Consider the following 24,391-nt stretch of genomic DNA (forward strand, 5'->3'; position numbering starts at 1 on the left):
GGAGGTTGATCAAAATAATTGATATCCTAGATGAACAATTGTGTCCGGTGAGACGTCACCCAAAATTAAGCATTGACACCCAAAATTAAGCATTGACACCCAAAGACAAGCCATGGTCTTAGCATTAAAATCCCATCATGCTTATCAAATTTGATGAGTCTTGGAATAAACCCATATTTTGCCTCATGCAAGTTAGAAAACAGGCATCCCTTCTTATAATTGACAGCTATCTTAGCGATATACACAAAGACTTGAGCTTGGAATGAGAGCTCTCTAATTTCGACAAGGAGTTTTAGAGACCGAACAAGATTATTCGAGTGAATAGAAAACCGAGCAAATCCAACGTTTCAAAGAGGACAACTAGCATAGCATAATCAACTTTGTATACATTTTGGTAATACTAAGTGCTGCTTGAGATTTCCAAAATGAAGGAAATATGATCATAAATCACGTAACTAAAGTCCCAGCACGTTGTGTACTGTACAGAACAGTGATGCAACACGGTAATAGATGTACATGGTTCAAATAGATAGATCTTTATGTTATCTAAGTTGAATGTTGGTTAAGGAAAAACTTTAGATGGCAAGTAAGGTCATTGAGTAAAGCAAAATTTTTGTACGGTTTTAGCTTGCAAGTAAAGAGAATTCCATGATTGTCAATCATCCATGGTCACACGGACAAAGGATCAATGGGGACAATTCTATTGACTTAGACGTGAAAAATCCTCTTGCTCACCTTCTTCTTCTTCTCTTTCTTCTCTCTCTTTCTCTCTCTCAAAGTCTAAAAGAGAAATGCATGTTCAATAGAACTACTTTCCCCTTCGAAAATAAAGGCAAAATATACTCTGTGAAACTCCACTCTAAAGCTACCTGACCAACTCATGATCAAGTAGGAGCTTGCCACCAGTAGGTGGCCACGTAGTTGCAATTTGCCAGGCCACCATCATCACACTTTACTTTACATGCATGTACCTGCAAGCGACGAAAGGAAAGGTGGTGGATGGCTTACGGAGGGCATCCATGGGCATTGACAATATTGCCTACAAGGCATATGGCAACATTGGTGGCATTTGGTAAATCACAGCCCGCAGGGCATCTAAGACACCGGTTTCAATTGGTGTGCAAGGACAAGGAGGTGATACAAAAGGTGGAGTGCTATTAGCTACAAGCAAGAGTTATGGAATCTAAGCTACCATTTGCATTGGTAGCATTCAAAGCTAATGAGAATGATTTCCTACAAAGCTTCACCTTATATTGTTATGAATATGCAATATATTAAGAGTAACTACAATCTTCAAGCATGGAGTCTTGATATTGGTGAGCGGCACTCTTTATCGCTTTTGAGGAGGCCGGAGTCAATGAGCCGGTGCCCCCTCTTACCAATGCTCCTATAATGTTAGCTCACCTACACTTAAGATATGAATCTTATCTTCATTCTTTCACCAAGTAATTGCGTATCTCCATTACCTTTGCTTGACCATCGGTAGGCATTGCATCCCTGATCGATCTCTCTCTCTCTCTCTCTCTCTCTCTCTCTCTAAAACTGCAAATCGAAACATTCTTGTATAGTAGATATACCTATACACCAAATATCTATTGTACAAAGAATTTTCGGGCCCTTTTATCATAACTAGAGCCTTGGTGTATAGATCCCACATTAGTACATAGTGTGTTTCATGATTCCAATAGTTTTAGAATTGTGTCTGTCGACGAAGGTATGGAATGCTCAAGAGAATCTACTTGGTTGCATGCAACCTTTCCTTCCACAACCACCCATCATGTATAATGCACAGATCCATAGGTGGGGTTGATTAATTTTTGGAGGTTCCTTGGCCAACTGGGGAAAACTCGTCGGCCAGTTATCTTCCATGTATGTTTATCGGCGTTCCATGTATGTTTATCGGCGACTGAGCTCTTTGGCAATGCTTGCTATGTCCTTGATCGAGATTGACTGTGGATAACAAGCGCGCAAGCTATGACATAGAAGTGAGAGAAGCGCCAACCTACCGAATTAACCCCTCTCTCTCTCTCTCTCTCTCTCTCTCTCTCTCTTGCATGATATCTCATGATCTCCGCCTGATTATTTCATCAATTTGAATAGCTCCATCGCATTTGAACGCTCTCTCTCTCTCTCTCTCTCAAGTCGCAAGCCAAAGGTTTTCGGAAGAGCCTTTTGAGAACTTGAAAAACTCCAAAATCAGTACGTGACGTCGCGGACTGATTTGGAGGCTATCTGCAGAAGGCGGTGCACAAGGCCCGCACGTAGAAACGAGAGCATTCCTTGTTAACTTGATTTTTGAGATTGAGAGAGAGAGAGAGAGAGAGCAGGATAAATTTGGTAACGCTCAGGAAACCAAAGCCAAAAAAAGTTACCAATTATAACTTCATTTGAGTAGGAGTTACCAAGTTACCAAATACTTGGATTTTCTTACACACTACCGTGTGGTAACACAATTTTCTCAAATAGTTACCACTAGGGTTCGTGTTTAATTTGTATAATATATTTATATACATAATATTTATGTATATATACACACACACACACACATATAAACACTCAATTACAAGAGTTACCATTCCAATTACAAACATTACCAATTGATAACTTAAAATTTTGACAATGTTACCACTCGTAATTTTATAAAAAAATCATAGTTACACACACACACACACACACACACACACACACACACCAACAATTCGACACATTAAGAGAGAGACAAACGTTGAGACTTCAAACGAGTGACCGAGACATGTGGAAAGAGCCTCAGACCTTCACGTTTTTCCAAGTCAGCTTCTCAACATTAGACTGGGCTCACAAGAGGTTGTAGAAGCCATGCAAACTCCTTAGTATCCAATATCATGGAACCATTTGGACCTGGTTGTTCATAAGAGGCGGTGGAAGTGGGGGATTTGGCAATCATGTCACAAAAATAACGAGCTTTGTCCCCCCCCCTCCCCCCAAGCCTTTTGACCCCTCGCCCAAGCAATTCTACCACCCTCCAAGTAGCCCAGCAACAAATCGTATTGCCAAGCATGCGTGTGCGCCTTGCCACCCTTTGTGTGTGAATAGTAGGCTGGCGAAACTCTCTACAACTTCTTTCTGGTTGGAATCAAGTTTTATTGCTCTCCACTGAACAAAGTCTTAGTGCATCTGGCCACCTAGCCACACAAGTTGGGCATTGAAAGAAGTGCCACCTTGCTCTAGTTACTTGAGATAATTTCAACAAGCAGTCATTTGAGATAATTTCAACAAGCAGTCACTTGAGATAATTTCAACAAGCATCCACATTTGTAATTGAGAAATGATGTTCAAGAGTAGTGAGTGTGCAAGGCTACTCTTGTTTCGTCTATGATGGAAGCACCTTCATCGCTCTTCAGGTTTCTCATGCACATGTCTCTACAACTATTTGGGTATCAAAAACATGTATATACGCAAGCCACCCACACTGGTACCCTCTGTTTTGGGAGATTCATAGCAAAGACAATATGAGTACCTCATGCATGGACAAAGTCTCATCATTCTCGCATTTCATATTACCAACATCATTATCCTTGAATTCCTTCAGATCACTAGTGCTAGAAAATTGTGTCATATTTTTTATTTGGGTAATGTCGTGATAAACTTGCTAAATATGTCAATTATTTTTTAGTTATAATGCCCAAGTAAGACGAATTGCACAATCCATTTTCACATGCACCTACCTCTTGTTTTTAGTACATAGATGTCACTCTCCCAACCATAAAGATTAGGCTACTGAGAATAATTGGCTTTTGGAAAGACCTCTATGATCTCCTACTAGTGCTACTGATGTCTTCATATTAGTCAAATGGGCAACCTATTCTAACCCCAATGCCTCTATGATCACCTATTAATGCTAGTGATATCTTCCTTATTAGTCAATTGGGCAACCTATTCTAACCCCAATGCCTCTATGATCACCTACTAGTGCTAGTGATATCTTCATATTAGTCAATTGGGCAACCTATATTAACGTCATTGAAATTCTCTGTTGCGTACTTGTGATTTTGTCCACATTTGAGAGTTATTTTATTGAAACATTTCTTATAATCTCCTTGCTTGCCATTACTTTCTTTGGTGGATCTACTCAACATTTACTTTGCTAAGAAAAACTTGCTCGGTATTTGGTAAAACTCTTTTCAGCAATTTCATGCATTTATTCACAAACGGCCTTTGCTTGCTTGACATGACCCCTTCACATTTACATTTTCCATTTCCCACAATCTTGTATAACTCTGGAAGTGTATCGCAGAACGAAACAAGGCGATATCCGAATCCACAGCCATACAAGGAAAAAAGGCAAAATAATAAATTCAACCACTGATTGTAAAGCCTCATGTGGAAGATAACTACTTTCGCCTAGCGAGCGTTCTCTAAATATTGAAGGATCCTTGAGTGGCAACATAATGGAAGCATGACTTAATACACAGTGAGATCAATTGACATCTTACATTGAAAAGAATCTTATTACTGCGCATGTAACCAATACCATCTGTCAAGTCGTGCTTGATAGTCAAATAGGGCATGTTTGAAAGTACATCCACCTAGATATACCTCAAAGATCCAAACTATACAATATGTGACCTCAACTTTGCTGCTTGTCCAAACAGGAAGAATAAGATCATCACCTTTATCATGCACCTAGATGTTCAAAACTATATCCTTAAAACACCGAGCTCATATTTAAGTCTATACTACAAAGCCCATACCCTTGCTGGCACCTTTTCTTCACATGCAGGATGGCAAACACCAAGTGCTCCTTAGACACACAAAAAAGTTCCATGTGATTCTTCAGAGGAAAGTGTAAAGCTAGCCATGAGACTTTTGTTGATGCTCACCGCGTTTTATATGTAGTCAAGAGCTCTTTCAAATGCATTGGACAGCACATCAAATGCACTTTGCTAATAAGTCATCCATAGAAACCATCAATTTGTCCAGGTCCGTTTTAGGTTTGCACCTTGTTGGAAATGTCCGATGCCATCACAAGCCAACAAGACGGGCATGCTCCTCTTGCCAACGTGTCCATAAGGATAGAAACCAGTCATAACTGCTCATCTTCTAAGTCACTAGCATCATCTGATTCTGGACCAATGGGAGCTTCACACAAACGCTCTTGCAAGGAGAGCTTCTTGGGTACAACAAGCTCAGCATGCTCACCAGAATTGTTGAAATACGCCTGCAATAGAACCTAAACCACAAAAGGTGAGTCAAAGCATACCCTCTTATGCTGTTTGTCACAAGCAATGACATGACACGGTTCTTACTACTGCTGCATAGGCATCAAGGTGCGTCTTTCTAGTTTTCTTTGTTGACCCCCTGCAAACAAAACGAAGCAATCTCAGCAAGATTTAACCAGGTTCTATCTACAAAGAAGGTGCTGAACAAAGTGCATAAAGGGACAGTGGAAAATTACGACGACTGATCTTGAAAAACTTAACAGAGAGAGAGAGAGAGAGAGAGAGAGAGAGAGAGAGAGAGAGAGAGAGAGAGAGATGGGACCATGACTAGCGTTGAAACGAATAATGGCTCTATCATTAGGGATCCTCAGGGAAATGTTTGATGCTTGCCAGAATTTCTATCATGATCTAGAAGAACAATCACTTGTCAGGGCTCATACTTGTGACACCTTGCTTGATACTGTGGACACTTGTGTTGAGAAAGCCAACTCCAAAAGACTTGAAGCAATCTTTGAAGAAAAAGAAATTCTATATGCCTTACAGAAGCTGGGTAAAGAGATTTTAGCTTATCTAAAGAGTCTCACACTTTTCGGAGAACTTAAAGGATACCATTGTTCCCCTTATCAATTGGAGACCCATCACAATGATGGGCATCCTCTACAAAATCATGGCTAAAGCCATTGCTATTAGATTGAGTCCCAACATGTCCACAAATCTCAATCTGGATTCGTTGGAGGCCTATCTATTACAACAACATTCTCACAATCAAACTGGTAATTGAACATGCCCTGAGATCAAAGCTAGACATTGTTCTCATGCAGCTGGACTTCACAAAGGCATTTAATACGGTTCAATTGGATTTTATATCTACTGTCAGGACCGAAGGGGTTTGGCCCCAAGATAAGTAACTGCATTCACATACTGGGAGACAAGGCCTACTCCAGAATCACCATCAGTGGTAGGCTCTCTGAGCCTATCCCTATGTCTTGATCTATGAGAAACGGCTGCCCCATCGCAATTCATGCCCATTTTTGTTCCCTGCTCCCCGTTCCGATTTTCCGTTCCTGGTAACTATGGGGTCATGAATAGGGTTCAGACTAAAGTTGCTAGCTGGCACTGAGGAAAGGCCCTTGCCTGTGAGACTCAGGATCTTGTAGGCCATAATCATTCCCTATCTAATGTACCTTATCCCTTTGCTTGATTGGACTCTAAAGGCTCTGCAGGGATTCAGATCCTTGAAGATCTACTTCCTTTGGGGTGTTGCAAACATAATGCCTCCTCCCTTGTGACCCGGGACATCATCACCCTTTCACAACACTTCGGAAGACTGTTAACCATATATGTGGTAGTGATGTGTGTGAACACACTTACAACTACCAGGGCACTTTTTCCCTCACTAGAAGAATTTCCCCCCGTGCATTGTATATACGCCCATCACTTTAGGTATCTCTCTATTTGCACACTAAGCAATACACTTTTTGTTGTGTGCCTTGAGCTTCTTCATCTTCTCAAAGCTGTGTGCGCCTCCCTGCAACCCTAATTCCAACAATTGGTACCAGAGCAGGTTGCATCCTCCCAGGCATAGTCGCCAACGTCAACAGGTCGAGTCGTCACAAAGTGATGACGTGGCATGACATAGAGGAGAGACTCCGGATAGAGAGAGGTCAGAGCCCCACTGAAAGATACAGAAGAAGTGGTACCAACTTGTAGAACCAAGCCGAGAGGTCAAAAATGGAAGGACTTTCACTTTTATAAGTTGTACCTGAATCACCTCCAAAATAACCAGGATGTGAAGTAGGTAATGGAAGGGTCTGGTGACGCATAGCCTGCTCATTACCTCCTTGACCATTCACAAATGGTTCCTCTCCAGGTAAAGCAAATTGCTTGGGATCAATGGACACTGTTGGTTGCTCAATCACATGGCTTTCCCTCGAGCATCACAAGACCTTTGTGCATTTGAAACCTCCTTTTCCTGCAATGGCTCAATCATGCCCTGTGTCAAAGCCTAAAAACCCTCTGTCGGAGCTTGAGATTCATGTGTAGGAGCCTGTAAGAACTCCTGCATCCTTGAGTTTGTTAGCCAACTGCTGAAACATTTCCATGCAGCTACGCAGTCGAGCTCTAAACAACTTGTCCTCTTCTTGAAGAGTAGAACTTTCTCTGTGCCATATGAGATAGATCCCTCTTTAGGTACTTGGTCTCTCTTCTCTGCCATATTGACAAGCTTTGAGTTGCTTTCACCCCACAACAATCCACGCTGCACTTTTTGAAGAAAAAGTGACTATCCCGCCGATGGAACCGTATAACCGGCCTATACATAGTAGAGGGCGGTACTAATTCAATTACATGTTTAACTTTACACAGAGCACTGAGGCGAAAAGAGAGCACAGAGGCATCCAACGACTAGAATGTCACTACGCACACAAAGATCAACACCCTATAGGCCCCAAAGATTGGCACCCCTTTCGGTATTTCTTTATTCAATTAAGAACAGACGATCCGGACACATAGATCAAAGTCTCACAAAGCTGTCCAAACCTGGCGAGGGCTGAAATTGCAGGTTTTTGACCCAATTTCGGTAGTATAACGACGCAAAACCCCTGTAGATCAAAAGCACATGTCTGGGACAGATTCCCTCACAATTTAGAAGCTTTTTGGTGAGCTGTAGCAAGATTTCAGTGCGCTGTAATTCCCTATTTTGTCACTGCCAGGTGCCCAAAGCCCTGTACACGCATCCCAAGGCTTTCCCGAGGCTCCCCTTGTGCTATTTTGCAGTTTAGGTGTGAAACCCTAAACCTCCAAAAAAACACAGCAGGCTGTGATTCTCTGTTTTGGATCGTTTTTAGCGGAGCGAACACGTCTACATGTGTCCCAAGGGCAGTTCCCCTTTGAATCGGACGAGTTTTCACGCGCGAAAACTGTCTGTTTTCGCAATTCTTTGCGATGGGACTCTACGTACTTGTGGGGATTAGCAATTAGCCAATTTTAGCAAATTCGGTATCTATTAAGAAGGCTTTTGCTATCACAAATTGTTGACGTGTCAAAGCCCTGAAAAATGGAGCCAACTTGAAGATGCCAGCCGAGGGGCCTAAACCCTAAGACGAACAAGTAACAGAAGCAGAAGTCCTACCAACTTATGGGACCCCGTCCGATGGGGCCCCATTAGACAAAAAGGATTAAAATAAAGTAGGACCCACACACACAGAGAAAGAATTGAATAGCAACTGGTGACGTGGCAGCTATACGGCAAATCCGGAAATTGCGCTGACATGATGACATGGCAGACTGTACGAATTTCCGCGTTTTGCGCTAACTGCTATACGGAATTCCGTGATTTACGCTGGCAGCTTTTTGGCTTTGCTTTTGGACCAGATGCTTTTGAGTTTGAAGGCTTTTTATTGTAAACTGCTTTTGGGGCCTAGGGCCTTTAAATATGAGGCCATGGGCTCATTCTCTGGCATGCTTCCCAGAGAAGGTGCAGAGTCTCGAGTATCGGCTTGTACAATGTTGATGCAATATAAAGAAATACCAAAAGGGGCGCCAAGGTTTAGGGCCAATACTCTCTGGGGTGGAATTCCGCCACTCCGTGTCACGTGTCGTCTCTCTCTCTCTCAGTTCAGTTGTTAATGAAGTGCTAAAAGTCTGTTCAGTCTGTTCTTTTCGATTGGCACGTGGTGCCCATCTTGTGACACTTGCCTTGGCAAACGCACATAAAACCCTCAGAACTGTACATGATCATCTGAGTAGCCCAACTGGTGGGGCATTACAATATGTGCAATGGGGTGAGAGAGATACCCGAGAGCAAATCGTCGCGCTACATGAGACAAAGGAGAAGGCAAGCTTTCCATTAAAGTTGTGAACCTTCAACCTACACCCACTACACACACACTCTGTAATTCACTTGTGATAGGAAATCAACCTCTACTTCAAAAATGGGCTCCCCCTCTTGAGATAGATCTGGCAAAAACCCTTTGGAGCCGCGAAGTGTCCAGTTTGCCTCTTTTGAGTTAATTCCCTAGTTAACACCAACTTATAAAGTTATAAGTGACTGGTAGAGGTGGCTCAAAAATTCCATTTGGCGCACACAGGCTTCCATACTCATCAGAATTTAGTGCTAACTAGGTCAACCAGTCCCAGATTGACTGACCTAGACTCCCGATGTGAGAGACCCATTCGGCCACAACCGTTTCTCACTAGCCATGCAATGTCCACTTGCACCTTTCCAAGGGTTTCGAGGAAAACAAGTAAAAAAATAAAAAATAAAAAATATAGTATATATTTAAAGAAGGCAATAGGAAAAATGTACCTCCTGATGACGGTGTCACTGGAGTTTCGAGAGCGTCATCTTTGACAACAAAACACACTCAAGGTCCGCATTAGAGGGCTCCCCTCGACACTCGATTCAAGCAACAATTTCTACAAATCTATCATGACAATCCAACGCACACTGCCACAAATTCGACTCAACGCAAGCAATGAGTCAAGTTTCAACACCAAGAGCGACCATCAACACTTCCTAGTGGCCATGCCATTCTCCGCTTCAAGAAAAGTGAATACTTCCAATCTCGTTTGCTTAAGGATACCAAGGTATGGATCGCAAAAGAGCTTACCCTCTTACAACTTAGAAACAAAGGAGAGGAACTCAAGAAGCTAGCTGAGTGGGCGGTCTACTGAGGTGGTAAAGCCATCATTCAAGAGTTTCGAACTCCCAAACCGGCTCCCTCCTCACTTGACCCTCCTTAGGTTATGTTCTTTTTGTTTGCTTTTACCCTTTTGATGGACCCTCAATCCTTAACTGGTATGTATCTAACGACTCACTTAGAAGCAAATGTTGTAATGCTTTGTTTTGGTCCCATGGGTCATATTTGACCTCCGCAGACGATAATATCTCTCTCTCTCTCTCTCTCTCTCTCTCTCTCTCTCTCTCTCTCTCTCCACTGTTATTAGGCTCTAATCACTTTGATGAGAACTCGTATTATTTAGCAACCTCTTGCAGCAATGCACATGCACAGCTACTTAAAAATTCCATGAGTTCAAGACTCAAGTGCTTCAATATAGAATACACAATGCCTAAAGGCACCCTATTCAAGGAAAAGATCTCCCCTCTTGAACTATTGGTAAAGACACAACCAAGCCCTTAAATGTAAGCTTTATAAAATCATAACTCAAGTTGTTGATTCGTAAAAAGAAATTTCCTACTAGATGAATTCCTAATAAGAACTTTGATATTGCCAATTCAATTCTTAAAAAAACTTACGTCATGATCATATACTCAAGGGCATCATTTGAACTCCCAAATTCATCATGCAGGTACACACGCCATCCCCTAAAAAGGACACAGCCATCCAAAGTAAGAAATAATAATAGCATCACTGCTTATTCTTTATGGGCACAAATCTGTACGTACTAAAAAGTTATCTGATCTTCACTTCCAAACCACCAATAGCCTACTACAACATAGATGGTTTCAATCCCTTAAGAATGACAGCTCACCACTCAAATGCTTCAAAAACAGCCCCATGACTGCCTGAGAAAACAGTCACCAAACTAAGCCACGTACTTCTACTTGACTCCTCAAGTCCAGCCACAAGGAGTTCCTCGTTTCAGTAAAGATATACCTTTGAGCAGCGAGCGCAGCAAGCCTGCCTGCAAAACAACGCGTCTTGTTCGATTGCCAAGTTTCCATCCCTCTTTCAGACTTTGGAAGGCCCACAACAAACTCAATTGCCCCCTACATAAAGGTACATAAGAGATCTGGTTAATCAGATGCCCTCTTAATCAAGGGGAAATCAAAAGAGCTATCAAATAGGAAACTTACCTCTTTATGAGCAATTTCTATAAGGCGAGCTTCCAGTCTTTGGCCTTGCAATTCCACGACCTGTCCCAGTGAGACCCCCATCCACAGATTAGAGAAAGACACGGCACAAGATCAGAAATGAAGGTTAGTACATGCTCTTTGAGATACTGAATTAGACCTACAGGTTTAATGAGAGGCTCCATGCTTGAACAACAAACCATGCACATGCATGAACCTATGCTACCCAAGATGATGGACTGCACAAGAGGACCATGGAGGCTTAAAACACATGCACTCAAATAAGTGGATTGAGAGCTAGTGCTCATAACTACTGTGGCGCAAGACTTCATGCTTGCATATGCAATTTCAATGCTGAAAAAAAAGGCCCCTTCAGGTGTCAAAGAATGCAAGTGATCCATCATACCAAAGTGCAACACCAAGGAAACCAGGGCAGCATATGCATATTGCTGCTGTTCAAGTAGATATAAAAAATAACTATGTATGCCTGAGAGTTGAGGAGTGCAACAGTACTTCAATGGGCCGGGGGGCAAAACCTTTGCTGATAGCCACACCAGTTCTTGCATCTCCAAAATCTATGCCAAGGCTGTAGCAGGGAAATTCGGAGGAACCATTCTTCAATCTCTCGGCATTTGAAAGAAGTTGAGAGAGCTTTTTCTTCAGTTCAGCTCTTAGAATCTGCTCGTTCCGCATTCTGCTCCTCTCATCCTCAACATCCGGCTTATCAACATATGCTTGTTCTCTTTCAAAATTCTCATGGCTGAGCTGGAACACATGTTCATCTCCAAGCGAGCTGTCCTCCTTTACTTTCTTCCTCGTCGTCTTCGTCAGAGGCTGAATAGTAGCTAAAGTGTTGAAACGAGCATGCTGCTTCAAGGTGAAGTTGGAAGATCGTAATGAGGGCTTCAAAGAGGGGAGGAGGCGAGTGCACAGGATAGGCGATGGTGCGAAGGTCATTGGCAATGCGGCCAAGTTGGCACGCGTCGTCGTGTGTTCAATCTTGCTAAACTAGAGACAGAGAGGTAGTTCTTAGGATAAAGGAGCCAAGTCGGAAGCTAAGACTTCAGGCCCTGAATTTGGAGGCCATTTCGGGCGTCATTGGCATCTTGGGAGTCAAATGAAGCTTAAAATAGTTGAAATACATGAAGCTTTTGTGCTAGGGACAAGGTGTCATTATTAGACACCCAAGTATAAGGAGTAAGGTGTCATACATATATATTGTTGGACAGAACACTACCAACACTATCTAGAATTTGTTACCATATACATGTGGTAGTGATGTGTGTGAACACACTAGGACCGTCGGGGCATTTTTTCCCTCTTTAGGAGGTTTTTTCCCCTGAGCATTGTATATACGTCCATCACTCTAGGGCTATCTATCTTTCCATTGCACATTAAGTAACACACTCTCTATTGTGTGCCTTGAGCTTCCTTCGTCTTCTCCAAGCTGTGTGTGTTTCCTGCAACCCTAATTCCAACAATTGGTATCAGAGCAGGTTACGTCCTCCCGGGCTTAGTCGCAAGCTGTTCCAGCACACGCCTGCTCACTTTCTTCGATTGCAGAGAGATTTGGCGAGCGTTCACTGATTCGGGTTCATTTCGGCCTCCGTTTCCACTGCAGGCAATATTGCACATGCAATTTCGTCATTTTGTGTAGAATTTCTATCAGTGCCGTTTTCTGCATAACAGGTGCCTTACAGTCTTCTATTTTCGTGCAGTTTTCACATCAGGTGCATCATTTACCATGGCTGACAACAACACAGATGTCTTCAAGATGTTTACTGCTGAGGATAGGTTGGATGGGACAATTACCCTATGTGGGCTTATATGATGCAGCACGTTCTTGTGTCAAAGAGCGTCTGGAATATTGTGCAGGGCATTGATGTACGTCCTGGTTCTGAGGATGTAGGCAATGTTGAGGATGTTGCAGGTCTTGTTGCAAGCATTGCTGCTATTAGAGTTGTTTTGCCTACAGTAGAACAAGCTCGTTGGGATGTAAAGGATGCGCAGGCTCATGCATTGATTGCATTGTCTGTGAAGTGCACTATTGTTCCTCACATCTGTTCAACAAAATCTGCAAAACAGGCTTGGGATATTCTAGCAGGTCTTTATGCAAACCGCAATGAGGCTAAAATTGCTTTGCTGCGTAAAGAGCTGGAGTCGAAGATTATGCATGAGGAAGATGATATGGACACTTTTCTTGCTGGTGTCAAGGATATCAATGAGCAACTTATTTCTGCAGGTGAAGTCATTTCAGACAGTTCCCTTGTACAGACTGTTCTTGATGCCTTACCAGATTCTTACCAGACTTTTGCTAGTACTTGGAGACTTATGACCCAAGGAAATCCAAACGTTTTCAAGTTCGATGCATTATGCACATTGCTGTTGCAAGAGTCACTTTCCAGAAAAAACAGGACTAGACAGCGTGCAGTTGAACAGGCTTTTATTGCTTCTCAAAGAAAGGGTGGTAACAGCAATCTAGCCACTGTTATGGTTCTGTTGCGAGTGGCAAAACTGCTGTTACTAATGCTTCTACTGGCAGCAATTCGTCTGGAAATTCTTGTGATAAGGGCAAAAAGAAGTTGCGTTGCCATTATTGTAAAGCTAATGATCACTTGATCAAGTCGTGTCCTAAGTTGAAGGCCAAAGAGGCTAAGAAGAAAGAGGGTGGTTCCATTGCAAATGTTGGTTCCACTACAAATGTAACCATGGTTGAGTCTTATGTGAAAGGAGACTATGTTGCTGATGTTGATGCAGAATGGGCTTTTAGCGCAGAGTGCACTTATAATCCTGTTGTCCATGATGCATGCTTGTCAGTTGCTGCAGATTCACATATGTGGTATTTCGATAGTGGTGCTACAAAGCACATTACCTCACATCGTGAATTGTTCACCTCTCTCGAGTCTGTCCCTCATGGGAATTCAGTCACTTGTGCCAACAATGCCTCTTATCCGGTTCAGGGAGTTGGAAAGATTGTGCTTACTATTGCAAATGGCAGTTCCTTCACACTTGTTGATGCACTTTACGTACCTAGGATCAAGAAGAATCTCTTGTCTATATCCGCACTTGCTAGACTTGGACTTGTAGTCAAATTTGTGGATGACAGATGTACAGTTCATGACCTCAGTTTTGGTGACGAAATTGTTGCGTACCGTGGGCTGTATAAGCTCACTTTGTATGACAAGTGTGGACAAAATTTTGCAAATGCTGTTGCAGATTCAAGGGCTATTTGAGATGCAAAACTTTGGCATGCACGTTTTGGTCATCTAAATTTTGCCAGTTTGCTGCGTTTGCAGAAATCTGATATGGTTGCTTCTTTGCCTCTTGAAGCACTTGTCAAACATGTTTGTGAAGGGTGTATATTTGGGTAAGATGCAACGTTCTAAGTTTCCAAACGATGGTTCAGTTCGGGCCACATGCAGGTTGCAGCTTCTGCATAGTGATGTTTGTGGGCCCATGCAAACTCCATCCTTGGGCAATTACCTTTACTTCGTGACTTTCATTGATGATTACTCCATGCATGCATGGGTATTTCTTCTTAAAGTGAAGTCCAAAGTTTTTATGTGCTTCAAACAATTTCTGGCTATGACTGAAAATGTCTCGAAATGTACTACGGGTACCCTCCGTTCTGATCGAGGGGGGGAGTATATGTCTCATGAATTCAATGCATTTCTGGTTAGTCGTGGGATAAAACACCAATGTACAGTGCCTAATACACCTCGGCAAACTGAGAGGAAAAACAGGTCAAAAGTCAAGATTTATGGTCAAAAGTCAAGCTTTGCCGCATTCTTTTTGGCTTGAGACCATCATGTGTGCCACTTATGTACTAAACAAGTGTCCTACGAAAGCTTTGTAGTCTATTACTCGATATGAAGCATGGCATGATAGAAAGCCTTCTATTGAGCACATGCATGTTTTTGGCTGTTTGGCATATGCTTTGGTGCCACAAACACAGCGCAGAAAATTGGATGATAAGGCTGTCAAATGTATTTTTGTTGGTTATAGTGCTGAAAGCAAAGGTTACAGGTTGTATCATCCGCAAACAAAATGTATTCTGGTTTCACGGGATGTAGTGTTTGTGGAAGATTCTGTTCAGACCTTGCTGTAGTGTACTAGAGACAGTAATGTAAGCTCACAGGACATTTATGACACTTTGTTGCCTCTTTTTGGTGGTGGAAATACGAATGTAAGTTCCAATGAGGCAAATGTACAGTCTACGGGGGTTTCTGAAAATGTTGCAGATCAGCCTATTACTGATGCAGATGTACATGATGTACTTGATGAGGAAAGGGCCAGGCTAGAGGTATGCCAAAATGGCTGGTGCACACTTTGCGTGACAGTAAATTGGATGCAGCTTTGTCTAGTCGTACTCGTTCAGGCTCTCGCCATGCATCTTATGCATCAGATTGTTATGCTTTGGTTGTGTCTAGCTTACATGATGTTGAGGAGCCTCTGTCTTTTGATGAAGCACAGAATTCAGAAAATTGGATGGCTACCATGCAATCAGAATATGATGCACTTATAGAAAATGACACATGGACTTTATGTGATTTGCCTCCTGGCAAAAAGGCCATTGGTACGAAGTGGGTTTACAAGTTGAAACGCAAGTCGGATGGTGAGATGGATCGCCATAAGGCTCGATTTGTTGCAAAGGGTTATGCACAACAAAAAGGCATAGATTATGAAGATACTTTTTTCTCCCACTTGTCGTATGACTACTGTGCGTTTTCTATGTGCATTGGCAGCTCATTTTGGTTGGGATGTACATCAATCAGACATTGTTACTGCTTTCTTGAATGGTGACATATTTGAGGAAGTTTATGTAACGCAGGCTCGCGGTTTTGTCATAAAAGGACAAAAGGACAAAGTGTGTAGATGTAAGAAGGCTTTGTATGGGTTGAAGCAATCTCCTCGTGCTTGGTATGAGAAATTCGACACTCATTTGGTGAAACGAGGCTTTTGTAACAGTCCAACAGAAAGCACATTGTATGCGTGAGGGTGATGTACTTCTCATTGTGGTTCTATATGTCGATGATTTGCTAATCATTGGACCAAATGAGAGACATATTGCTGAATTTAAGGCTGATTTGAATGCTACTTTCAAGATGAAAGATTTGGGGCTGTTGCATCATTACTTGGGTATACAGTTTAAGCAGTGTGATGGTGGTATTGCCTTGTGTTAGAAAAGTTACATAGAGACATTGCTATGTAAGTTTGGACTTGAGGATTGCAAACCTATTGCCACTCCCATGGAAACAGGTTTGAAGTTGAGTCTACATGATGCTGGCGATCCTGCTGATGTCACTCTTTATCAAACTACTGTCGGCTGCCTCATTTATGTATGCAACACAAGGCCGGATATTCAGTTTGTAGTCTCACAGGTCAACAGATTTATGCATAGCCCAAGGTCTAAGCATTGGCAGGCTATCAATAGGATTTTCCGCTACCTTGGTGGCACTTTACATCTTGGCTTGTTTTATCCCAAGGGGAGATCATTGCCGCCAGACTTACATGCTTTTTCGGACTCACATTGGGCTGGTTGTTTTGACACACGAGTGTCCACAAGTGGTTTTTGTTTCATGCTTGGCAGTTCATGTATATCATGGTTGAGCAAGAAGAAACCTAATGTGGCCACTTCTAGTTGTGAGGCTGAGTATAGGGCAGTCTTCATAGCTACGGTTGAGTGTGTATGGCTAAGTCGCCTTATGGCTGATTTGGGTGTTGGACAGGACACTGCCAACAATATCTACATTGGCAGTCAGAGCGCATTGGAAGTTGTGAGGAACCCAGTTTTTCATGCTCGCACAAAGCACATTGAGGTGCATTACCACTATGTCAGGGAGAGGCTCTCAGCAGGAGAGATCAGCTTGGCTTATGTGCCAACACAGGACAACCTTGCAAATCTTTCACAAAGGCATTGTCTCGTGAGAAGCTTGAAGCTTTCCGCAAAGCTTTGGGCTTACTCCCCTTTGTGGACTGATCATGTCCTCAGGGCATGGCACTTCCCTTTACTCAAGTGCCAGCTCTCGTTCACCGCATCACTCCAGGGGGGACTTGTTACCATATACATGTGGTAGTGATGTTTGTGAACAAAGGCATTGTCTCGTGAGAAGCTTGAAGCTTTCCGCAAAGCTTTGGGCTTACTCCCCTTTATGGACTGATCATGTCCTCAGGGCATGGCACTTCCCTTTACTCATGTGCCAGCTCTCGTTCACCGCATCACTCTAGGGGGGACTTGTTACCATATATATGTGGTAGTGATGTGTGTGAACACACTAGGACCGCCGGGGCAATTTTTTCCTCTTTAGGAGGTGTTTTCCCCCGAGCATTGTATATACGCCCATCACTCTAGGGCTATCTATCTTTCCATTGCACACTAAGTAACACAGTCTCTATTGTGTGCCTTGAGCTTCCTTCGTCTTCTCCAAACTGTGTCTGTTTCTTTGCAACCCTACCCTAATTCCAACATATATATATATATATCTACTAACACAATATGGCATTGGGGTTTAGTGGACCACATGTCGTGCACTGCGAGCTGAAGGCTTGCGACAAGGAAAAAGGGAGCTGGCAAGAAAAATAGCACACGATGGCTCTGCAGGGCTTTCAAGTACATTCAAGTACACGGTGACGGCCGCCTTGCAGCAGTAGGACCCCGCCCTCGCATTGGCTTCGTGAAGTACAAACGAGAGAGAGAGAGAGAGAGAGAGAGAGAGAGAGAGAGAGAGAGAGAGAGAGAGAGAGAGAGAGAGAGAGAGAGAGAGAGAGAGAGAGAGGTGCTGCTCTCAGGACTGCGAGAGAGAGCATGGTAATGAGAAAGCAGGAGAATACCTTGCAGGAGACGTACGCACACTTGTTCTTCTTCTTCTTCTTCTTCTCTCTCTTTCTCTCTCTCTCTCTCTCTCTTCCAGAGAAGACCCAATGCAACGGCGCTCTCGAGCCTTGAGCCTGCCGTCACCTTACACACGCAATATGGCGCTGAGCTCTCTCTCTCTCTCTCTCTCTCTCGGACCTAATCTCTCTCTCTCTCTCTCTCTCTCTCTCTCTCTCTCTCTCTCTCTCTCTCTCTCTGAGGCTCTCGATAACCATTCAATCTACACCTCGATAGATGTTGCAAGGCAGGTGGATGGCCTTATGGCTGCTGAGAGACGCATTGTCAGACGTGCAGCTGTTGTGGGATGAGGGCGGGGTGAGGAGACCAAATGGTTACAAAATTGTGAATGTTTTGGTTAACTTTTTATTTCAATTTAATTATTTTTTTGTCCACACAAAGAGAGAGAGAGAGAGAGAGAGAGAGAGAGAGAGAGAGAGAGAGAGAGAGAGAGAGAGAGAGAGAGTTGACAAGTGACCGGAAATGGTAAATTAAAATAATCCATAATCCATAAAAATACAAGATAGAGAGAAAGAAATGAAATGATATTAACGTCTTCAAAAGGCTAAAAGTCCTATGAGACCAAACTGTTACATAATTGTGAAGATAGAGAGAAAGAAATGAAATGTTATACTAACATTTTCAAAAGGCCAAAATGATCTATGAGACCAATTTGTTACAAAATTGTGAATGTTTTGACCTGAACTTAGATAAATTAGGTTAATGAAATGATATTAACGTCTTCAAAAGGCTAAAATGACCTATGAGATTAAACTGGTACAAAAATTGTGAAGATAGAGATAGAGAGAACGAACTTAGGTAAATTAGGTTGATAGGTTAATGAAATGAAAGGAAATTAGGTTAATAAATTGAAATGATACTAACATCTTTAAAAGGCCAAAATGACCTATGAGACTAATCTGTTACAAAATAGTGAATGTTTTGGTTAACTTTTAATTTCAATTTAATTATTTGATTTATTAATTAATTGATTTGTTTTGTTTATTCACACAAAAGAGAGAGAGAGAGAGAGAGAGAGAGAGAGAGAGAGAGAGAGAGAGAGAGAGAAAGAGAGAGAGAAATGAAATGTTTTGTTAAGTTAATGTTATGGTAAAAAACTAATTCATAAAAATAGAAGATAGAGAGAAAGAAATGAAATGATATTATCGTCTTCATAAGGCCAAAATAACCTATAAGAAATGTGAAGATAGAGAGAGAGAGAACGAAGTCGAATGAAATGAGATGTTATATTAATGTCTTCAAAAGGCCAAAATCAACTATGAGTCCAAACTGTTACAAAACTGTGAATTTGATACCATGTATGGGTGCTAAAAGACTAGAACCAAAATACTAGAAGATAGAGAGAAATAAATGAAATGATATTATTGTCTTCATAAGGCCAAAATAACCTATGAGACCAAACTGTTACAAAAAATGTGAAGATAGAGATACATAGAGATAGATAGAGATAGAGAGAACGAAGTCGAATGAAATGAGATGTTATATTAACGTCTTCAAAAGGCCAAAATTAACTATGAGCCCAAACTGTTACAAAACTGTGAATCTGATACCATGTCTGGGTGCTAAAAGACTAGAACAAAAATACTACTACTACTACTACTACTACTACTACTACTAGAATCCATCCTCATTTGCACTCTAGATATCGAGAGAGTATGGCTCAAATCCTCTATTGTACTCTTTGTCAATGCTATGTAGTCCCACTCCTCAATCATGGCCGTCTGGATCTCCATAGCTCCTGTGCTTGACCAAGAGAGAAATAAAATAAAATGAAATGTTATATTAACGTCTTAAAAAGGCCAAAATGACCTATGGGACCCGAGGTTTACAATGTGGTGAATCTAATACAAAGTCAGAGTAACAAAATGAAATGACAAAATGATAAAATGATAAGATAAAAGTACTATGGGATCCTAAATTGGTAGGTGTGAACTAAGTGCGCACACACACACACACACACACACACACACACACACACACACACACACACACACACACACACACACACACACATACACACACACACACACACACATACACACGTGTACACACACACACACACACACACAGAGCACACACACAAACACACATAGAGAGACAAAGAGTTGAAAATGACCCGAGTTTGAAGGGTACTTACACACATACACGCGTGCATGCTACACACACACACACACACACACACACACACAGAAGACCAAAGTGAATAAAATAATAGGTGAGAGAGAGAAAGAGAGAGACGACAATGAAATGAGTAATGGTAATGTGCTCAAAAGAGTACATCCATGTGCCCCTAGACTAGATTAAAGATAAGAGAGAGAGAGGGAGAGAGAGACATAGGGAGAGTTAAATGTGAGTAACAATTCTATCCAAACATGTATACTTTAATGTACTAGAGAGGGTTTCCAAAGATCTTGGGCTTGATGTAAATGCTTAGAGAAATTCCAGTAGACCTTAAATTCTTGCGTAGTCTTGAAAATCAAGGCATGATACTCAAAAGGCAATCCCAAGAGATCCTTCATACTGAACCAAGATGGGATCTTTGTCTTCACCCTAATAAGGAAGAGTTTTTTAGGGTCCTGCATATGGAAGTATTGAAAGATTCTATCTAATGATAGGGCTCCAAATCTAGCTATGCTATTCCAGTGATAATTAACATAACAAGTTTGTCACTCTCATATGAATAGTTTCAAAAGATCCCAAGGATATTGTAAGTGCCCTGACACTAGCATTTATATTCATAAAGAACTCTGAAGTATGAAATTCAAGAGGGCATTTGGATAATCAACATCTTATTCTTACCAATAAGATAAAACACCTGATTGTTCTATACATCATGCCAAGTTTGATAATTGTGGGAGAGATGATGTCCCAAAGAGGCAAGGACTGATATGATGCGAAGTGAGGGCTTCTCTCCTGATGCAATTACATATGCATTACAGTTCAAAATAAACCATAGTTTGATCACCAAAAGGTGACTTCATGGATAGAAGATCACATGAAACCATTATAGATTTCAAAAAGGGTTAGATAGAGAGAATAACACGTGTGATTGAAAGATTCAGTACTGCTTCCGAACCTTATAAATTTTAGATATAGAGTGAAAGTGAGAGAGAGAGAGAGAGAGAGAGAGAGAGAGAGAGAGAGAGAGAGAGAGAGAGAGGGATGGGAAACAGAGCTAGAAATCTATACTGCTTCGAGCACTTATCTAAAGAGACATATTGTAAAGTCAAGTTTTGTGGATGAAGTCCTAGAGCAACTACACTTACAATGTCTCTCTTTTTTTTCTTAGAAACTTTATGGCACCTAGGGTACCTACTGAATGTTTTGGTCATGGATTGGAAGCAATGGAGATAGTAATGGATCATATAATGATTCACTACTCTCCGGAAAACAAAGTTGACTTCTTTCAAAGCATTGTTCGAGGTTTCTTTCTGGGTGTTACTATAGAAGAAGCTTGGAGAACCTACGATCGCACTTCCATGACTCAAGATGGGACACCCTTTCACCAGGTGTTTGTCAGAATCCAGAATGATCCCAGTCAATGGTTTCGCAACCTACGCCTTTTGCAAATTTGAGTAAAGTTGGGATACTCAGATGCCCTCTACCTTGATTCTGAGTTAGGTTGTTGTTCTATATCTGAAGTTTATAGCAAAATTAATGCGCTAAAGAGCATTGTAGGACCTGATAAGATAGAGAATCATAAGGAGCCTATTTTCAAGCGTCCCGGCACTACACGCTCTTTTTCCATTTTTCAAATGTAGATGGGGTTGATCATGTATTGAGCAAAACTTTTATCTACTGACAAAAGTGATTCATGAGCATTTTGATTTGTTTTCCACTTCTCATGCAATCCTTTGTTGTTTTTCACATCTAGATAGAGATGGTGCATTTTTTTGATTCTAAAATAGCAAGCACTTAAAAAGTGAATATTCTATGATGGTTATTTTTTAATTTACAAGCATTCAAACCTTCTCTTTGGTTGTCACTTTTCTCTTTGCAACCACTGTAGTTTTTTGTGTATAGTAAAATGGAGATTACTTGTGCCATTCCATTGGCTATTGCAACCAACGCCTTGATATCTTCTGGAATAGCTATAAGTGCATCAGCAGGTGAAGAGGAGATATTGTCATCTCTTCCTACTGTTCGCAATGTGCGTGCAGCAAAGAGAGCATCTTGAAATGTCTGGAGGAATAGTGCATCAGCTAATGAACGGGAGGTACTTTCATCTCTTCGTATTCAAAATGTGCGTGTGGCAAAGAGAGCAACTCAAAATTTCGAGTGGAATTCTAAGAAGAAAATTATTGAAACCTTGCTAGAGATCAAAGCCTCCTGCAAATAGGATGGAGACAATGCAAACCAATGTCTCGAATGTGGTTGAAACTTTAAGCTCTGCATTGGAGATTGAAAGTGGGATACTATGGAAATTGCGAGAAGAGACAAAAGCATCAAACTTGCAGAGACTAGAGAGTGAGGCATACATGAGAGAGACACTTTCCAAAGTTGAGGATTCTCAAAAGATGATATTGGTATCTATTGAGAATCTTCGAAAAGAGGCTTCGTGGAGTCAACGTGAATCAAAAAGACGAATGCAAGACAATACTCTACAACAATTCGTGCCAGGATTGAGAAGCATCGTCAACAAGTTGGGTGCTTTGACAAAGTTCAAGGTTCAAGACTTTCAAATATCCGAGCTATCTCAAATAAATTAAGTGCTTTGGCTAGATTAGTTCGACCAAATCAGCGTCAAGTTTCTCAACGACCTAATCCTACTAATGGAAAAATATATAATGCTATGTTGTATCTTCATCAAACTGTACTTTTTAATTGAGTCACTATCAATGTGTCAAATGTATTTAGTTTAGAGGATATAATTAGATGTTCCTTTTTATATTGATTTTCTATTATGCATAAGAATGTCCTTTTAGTGTGACTGATCTAAATTATAGTAAGTATATTATATTTATATGAGATCTATTTGCACTTGATTTCATAGATGGCATCTGGACCACGTACATTATCACCTGGTCATGCACAACGTAGCCGACTGTGTGATGATTTGCGAAAGGCGAGACGCCAAATAGCACGAGAGAGAACAAGGCATTCACTACAAAGTACTATTGGAACTTTATTGGAGTGCAATGAAAGGCAGAGCATGCAAGATGTACATGAAGGAAACTCTGAAGCCATGGATGTTGGGACAACAATGAACATAGTAGAGGGAAACTATTCTAAAGTAGAAAAACATTGTTTATCTATCCACTTTGAATATCCAACGTCTCTCCTTTTACATCACAAGTCTATGGCACCAGTTCTATCCAAAAAGTGTGTGTTGCACAACTTAGGAAGCTTAGATTTTGTTTGCTCCAAATGTGGAGCAAAGGCCTGGAAGGACAAAGGAAAGACTATCCAAATGTGGAGCAAAGGCCTGGAAGGACAAAGAAAAGACTATCCAAACATTTGTGGGTAAATATTGCTGCTCTGATGGAGAGTTCAATTACTTCCTTTGAATGAGCCACCAAATGAATTGAAAGATTTGATGAGTTCAACCAGAAGTAGACAGTTCACAAAACATTCGGGGATATAATAATGCATTGGCATTTGTGTCTCTTGGTGCCCATATCGATGAAACTATTAATTATGGTGGGAGAGGTGTATACACTTTTAAGGTTCATGGCTCTATCTATCATAGCATTGGTTCTTTAGCGCCAACTGAAGGACAAAATGAAGTTCCACCCTTTGCAAAATTATATTTTTTTGATACCAAACCATGAGTTGAGCAACAGATTGCATCATGTTTCAAATTTAGATCGTAGTATTCTAGAGTGTTTACAATTGATGATGCATAGAGTAAATCCCTATGCAAATGCTCTACAATCTGCTGCTTCTTTGTCTGGAGATGCTATTGTACCCAATATGAGGATGGTTATTGCGGAGCATCGCTGTGATGATTGCTCGATGGTTGGCAATATCTTGCTCCAAGGGGTTCGGAAGTTGCTACAATTATGCCAAGACAAGGGGATGATAGAAATATTGGCTATCGCGACATTGTATTGACACGGGGGCTTAAAAAGAATCTCCAGCATGCATCGAGCTTACATGTCCTTATTGTATGTTTTATTGTTTCCAAGTGGAGAGGATGGGTGGCATATTTATTTATAGACTACAGATGGAAAAAAAATGAGTCAAAAGCAATATTATGTCCGCTTACAAATAAGAGATGATACTGTGGAGTGTCTTCTTTGAGGGGGTAGGCTATTACAACAGTATGTCGTGGATGCTTATAGTACTCTAGAGGAGTCGCGGCTTTTGTGGATGCAAAATAACCAAAAAACACTTCGTGGTGAAGTGTACCAAGGATTGGTTGACATGGTTGAGGCTAGAGATGGCTTAGAGAGGGCTGAAGGTCAAAATGTTAGCTGTAGAATTGTTTTGCCTTCATCTTTTGTTGGAGGTCCAAGATATATGTGTCAACTATTTCAAGATGCA

General features: G+C 41.4%; 1 protein-coding gene across 1 annotated transcript; it reads right to left on the reverse strand.

Moving 5' to 3' along the window:
• Positions 1–4,453: 4,453 nt before the first annotated feature.
• LOC147451127 (Polynucleotidyl transferase, ribonuclease H-like superfamily protein) lies at positions 4,454–12,066 on the reverse strand. Its single transcript, XM_086520095.1, has 6 exons — positions 11,527–12,066; positions 11,017–11,076; positions 10,817–10,929; positions 10,456–10,524; positions 5,286–5,337; positions 4,454–5,209 (listed from the first exon to the last, which is right to left on the reverse strand). The coding sequence occupies exons 1-6, from the start codon at positions 11,968–11,970 to the stop codon at positions 5,063–5,065; spliced, it is 885 nt and encodes a 294-aa protein (XP_086376221.1). The 5' UTR covers positions 11,971–12,066; the 3' UTR covers positions 4,454–5,062.
• Positions 12,067–24,391: the final 12,325 nt, after the last annotated feature.

The sequence above is a fragment of the Adiantum capillus-veneris genome, chromosome 9, assembly GCF_014529385.1.
Source record: "Adiantum capillus-veneris isolate H3 chromosome 9, ASM1452938v2, whole genome shotgun sequence".
NCBI classification, from domain to species: Eukaryota; Viridiplantae; Streptophyta; class Polypodiopsida; order Polypodiales; family Pteridaceae; genus Adiantum; species Adiantum capillus-veneris.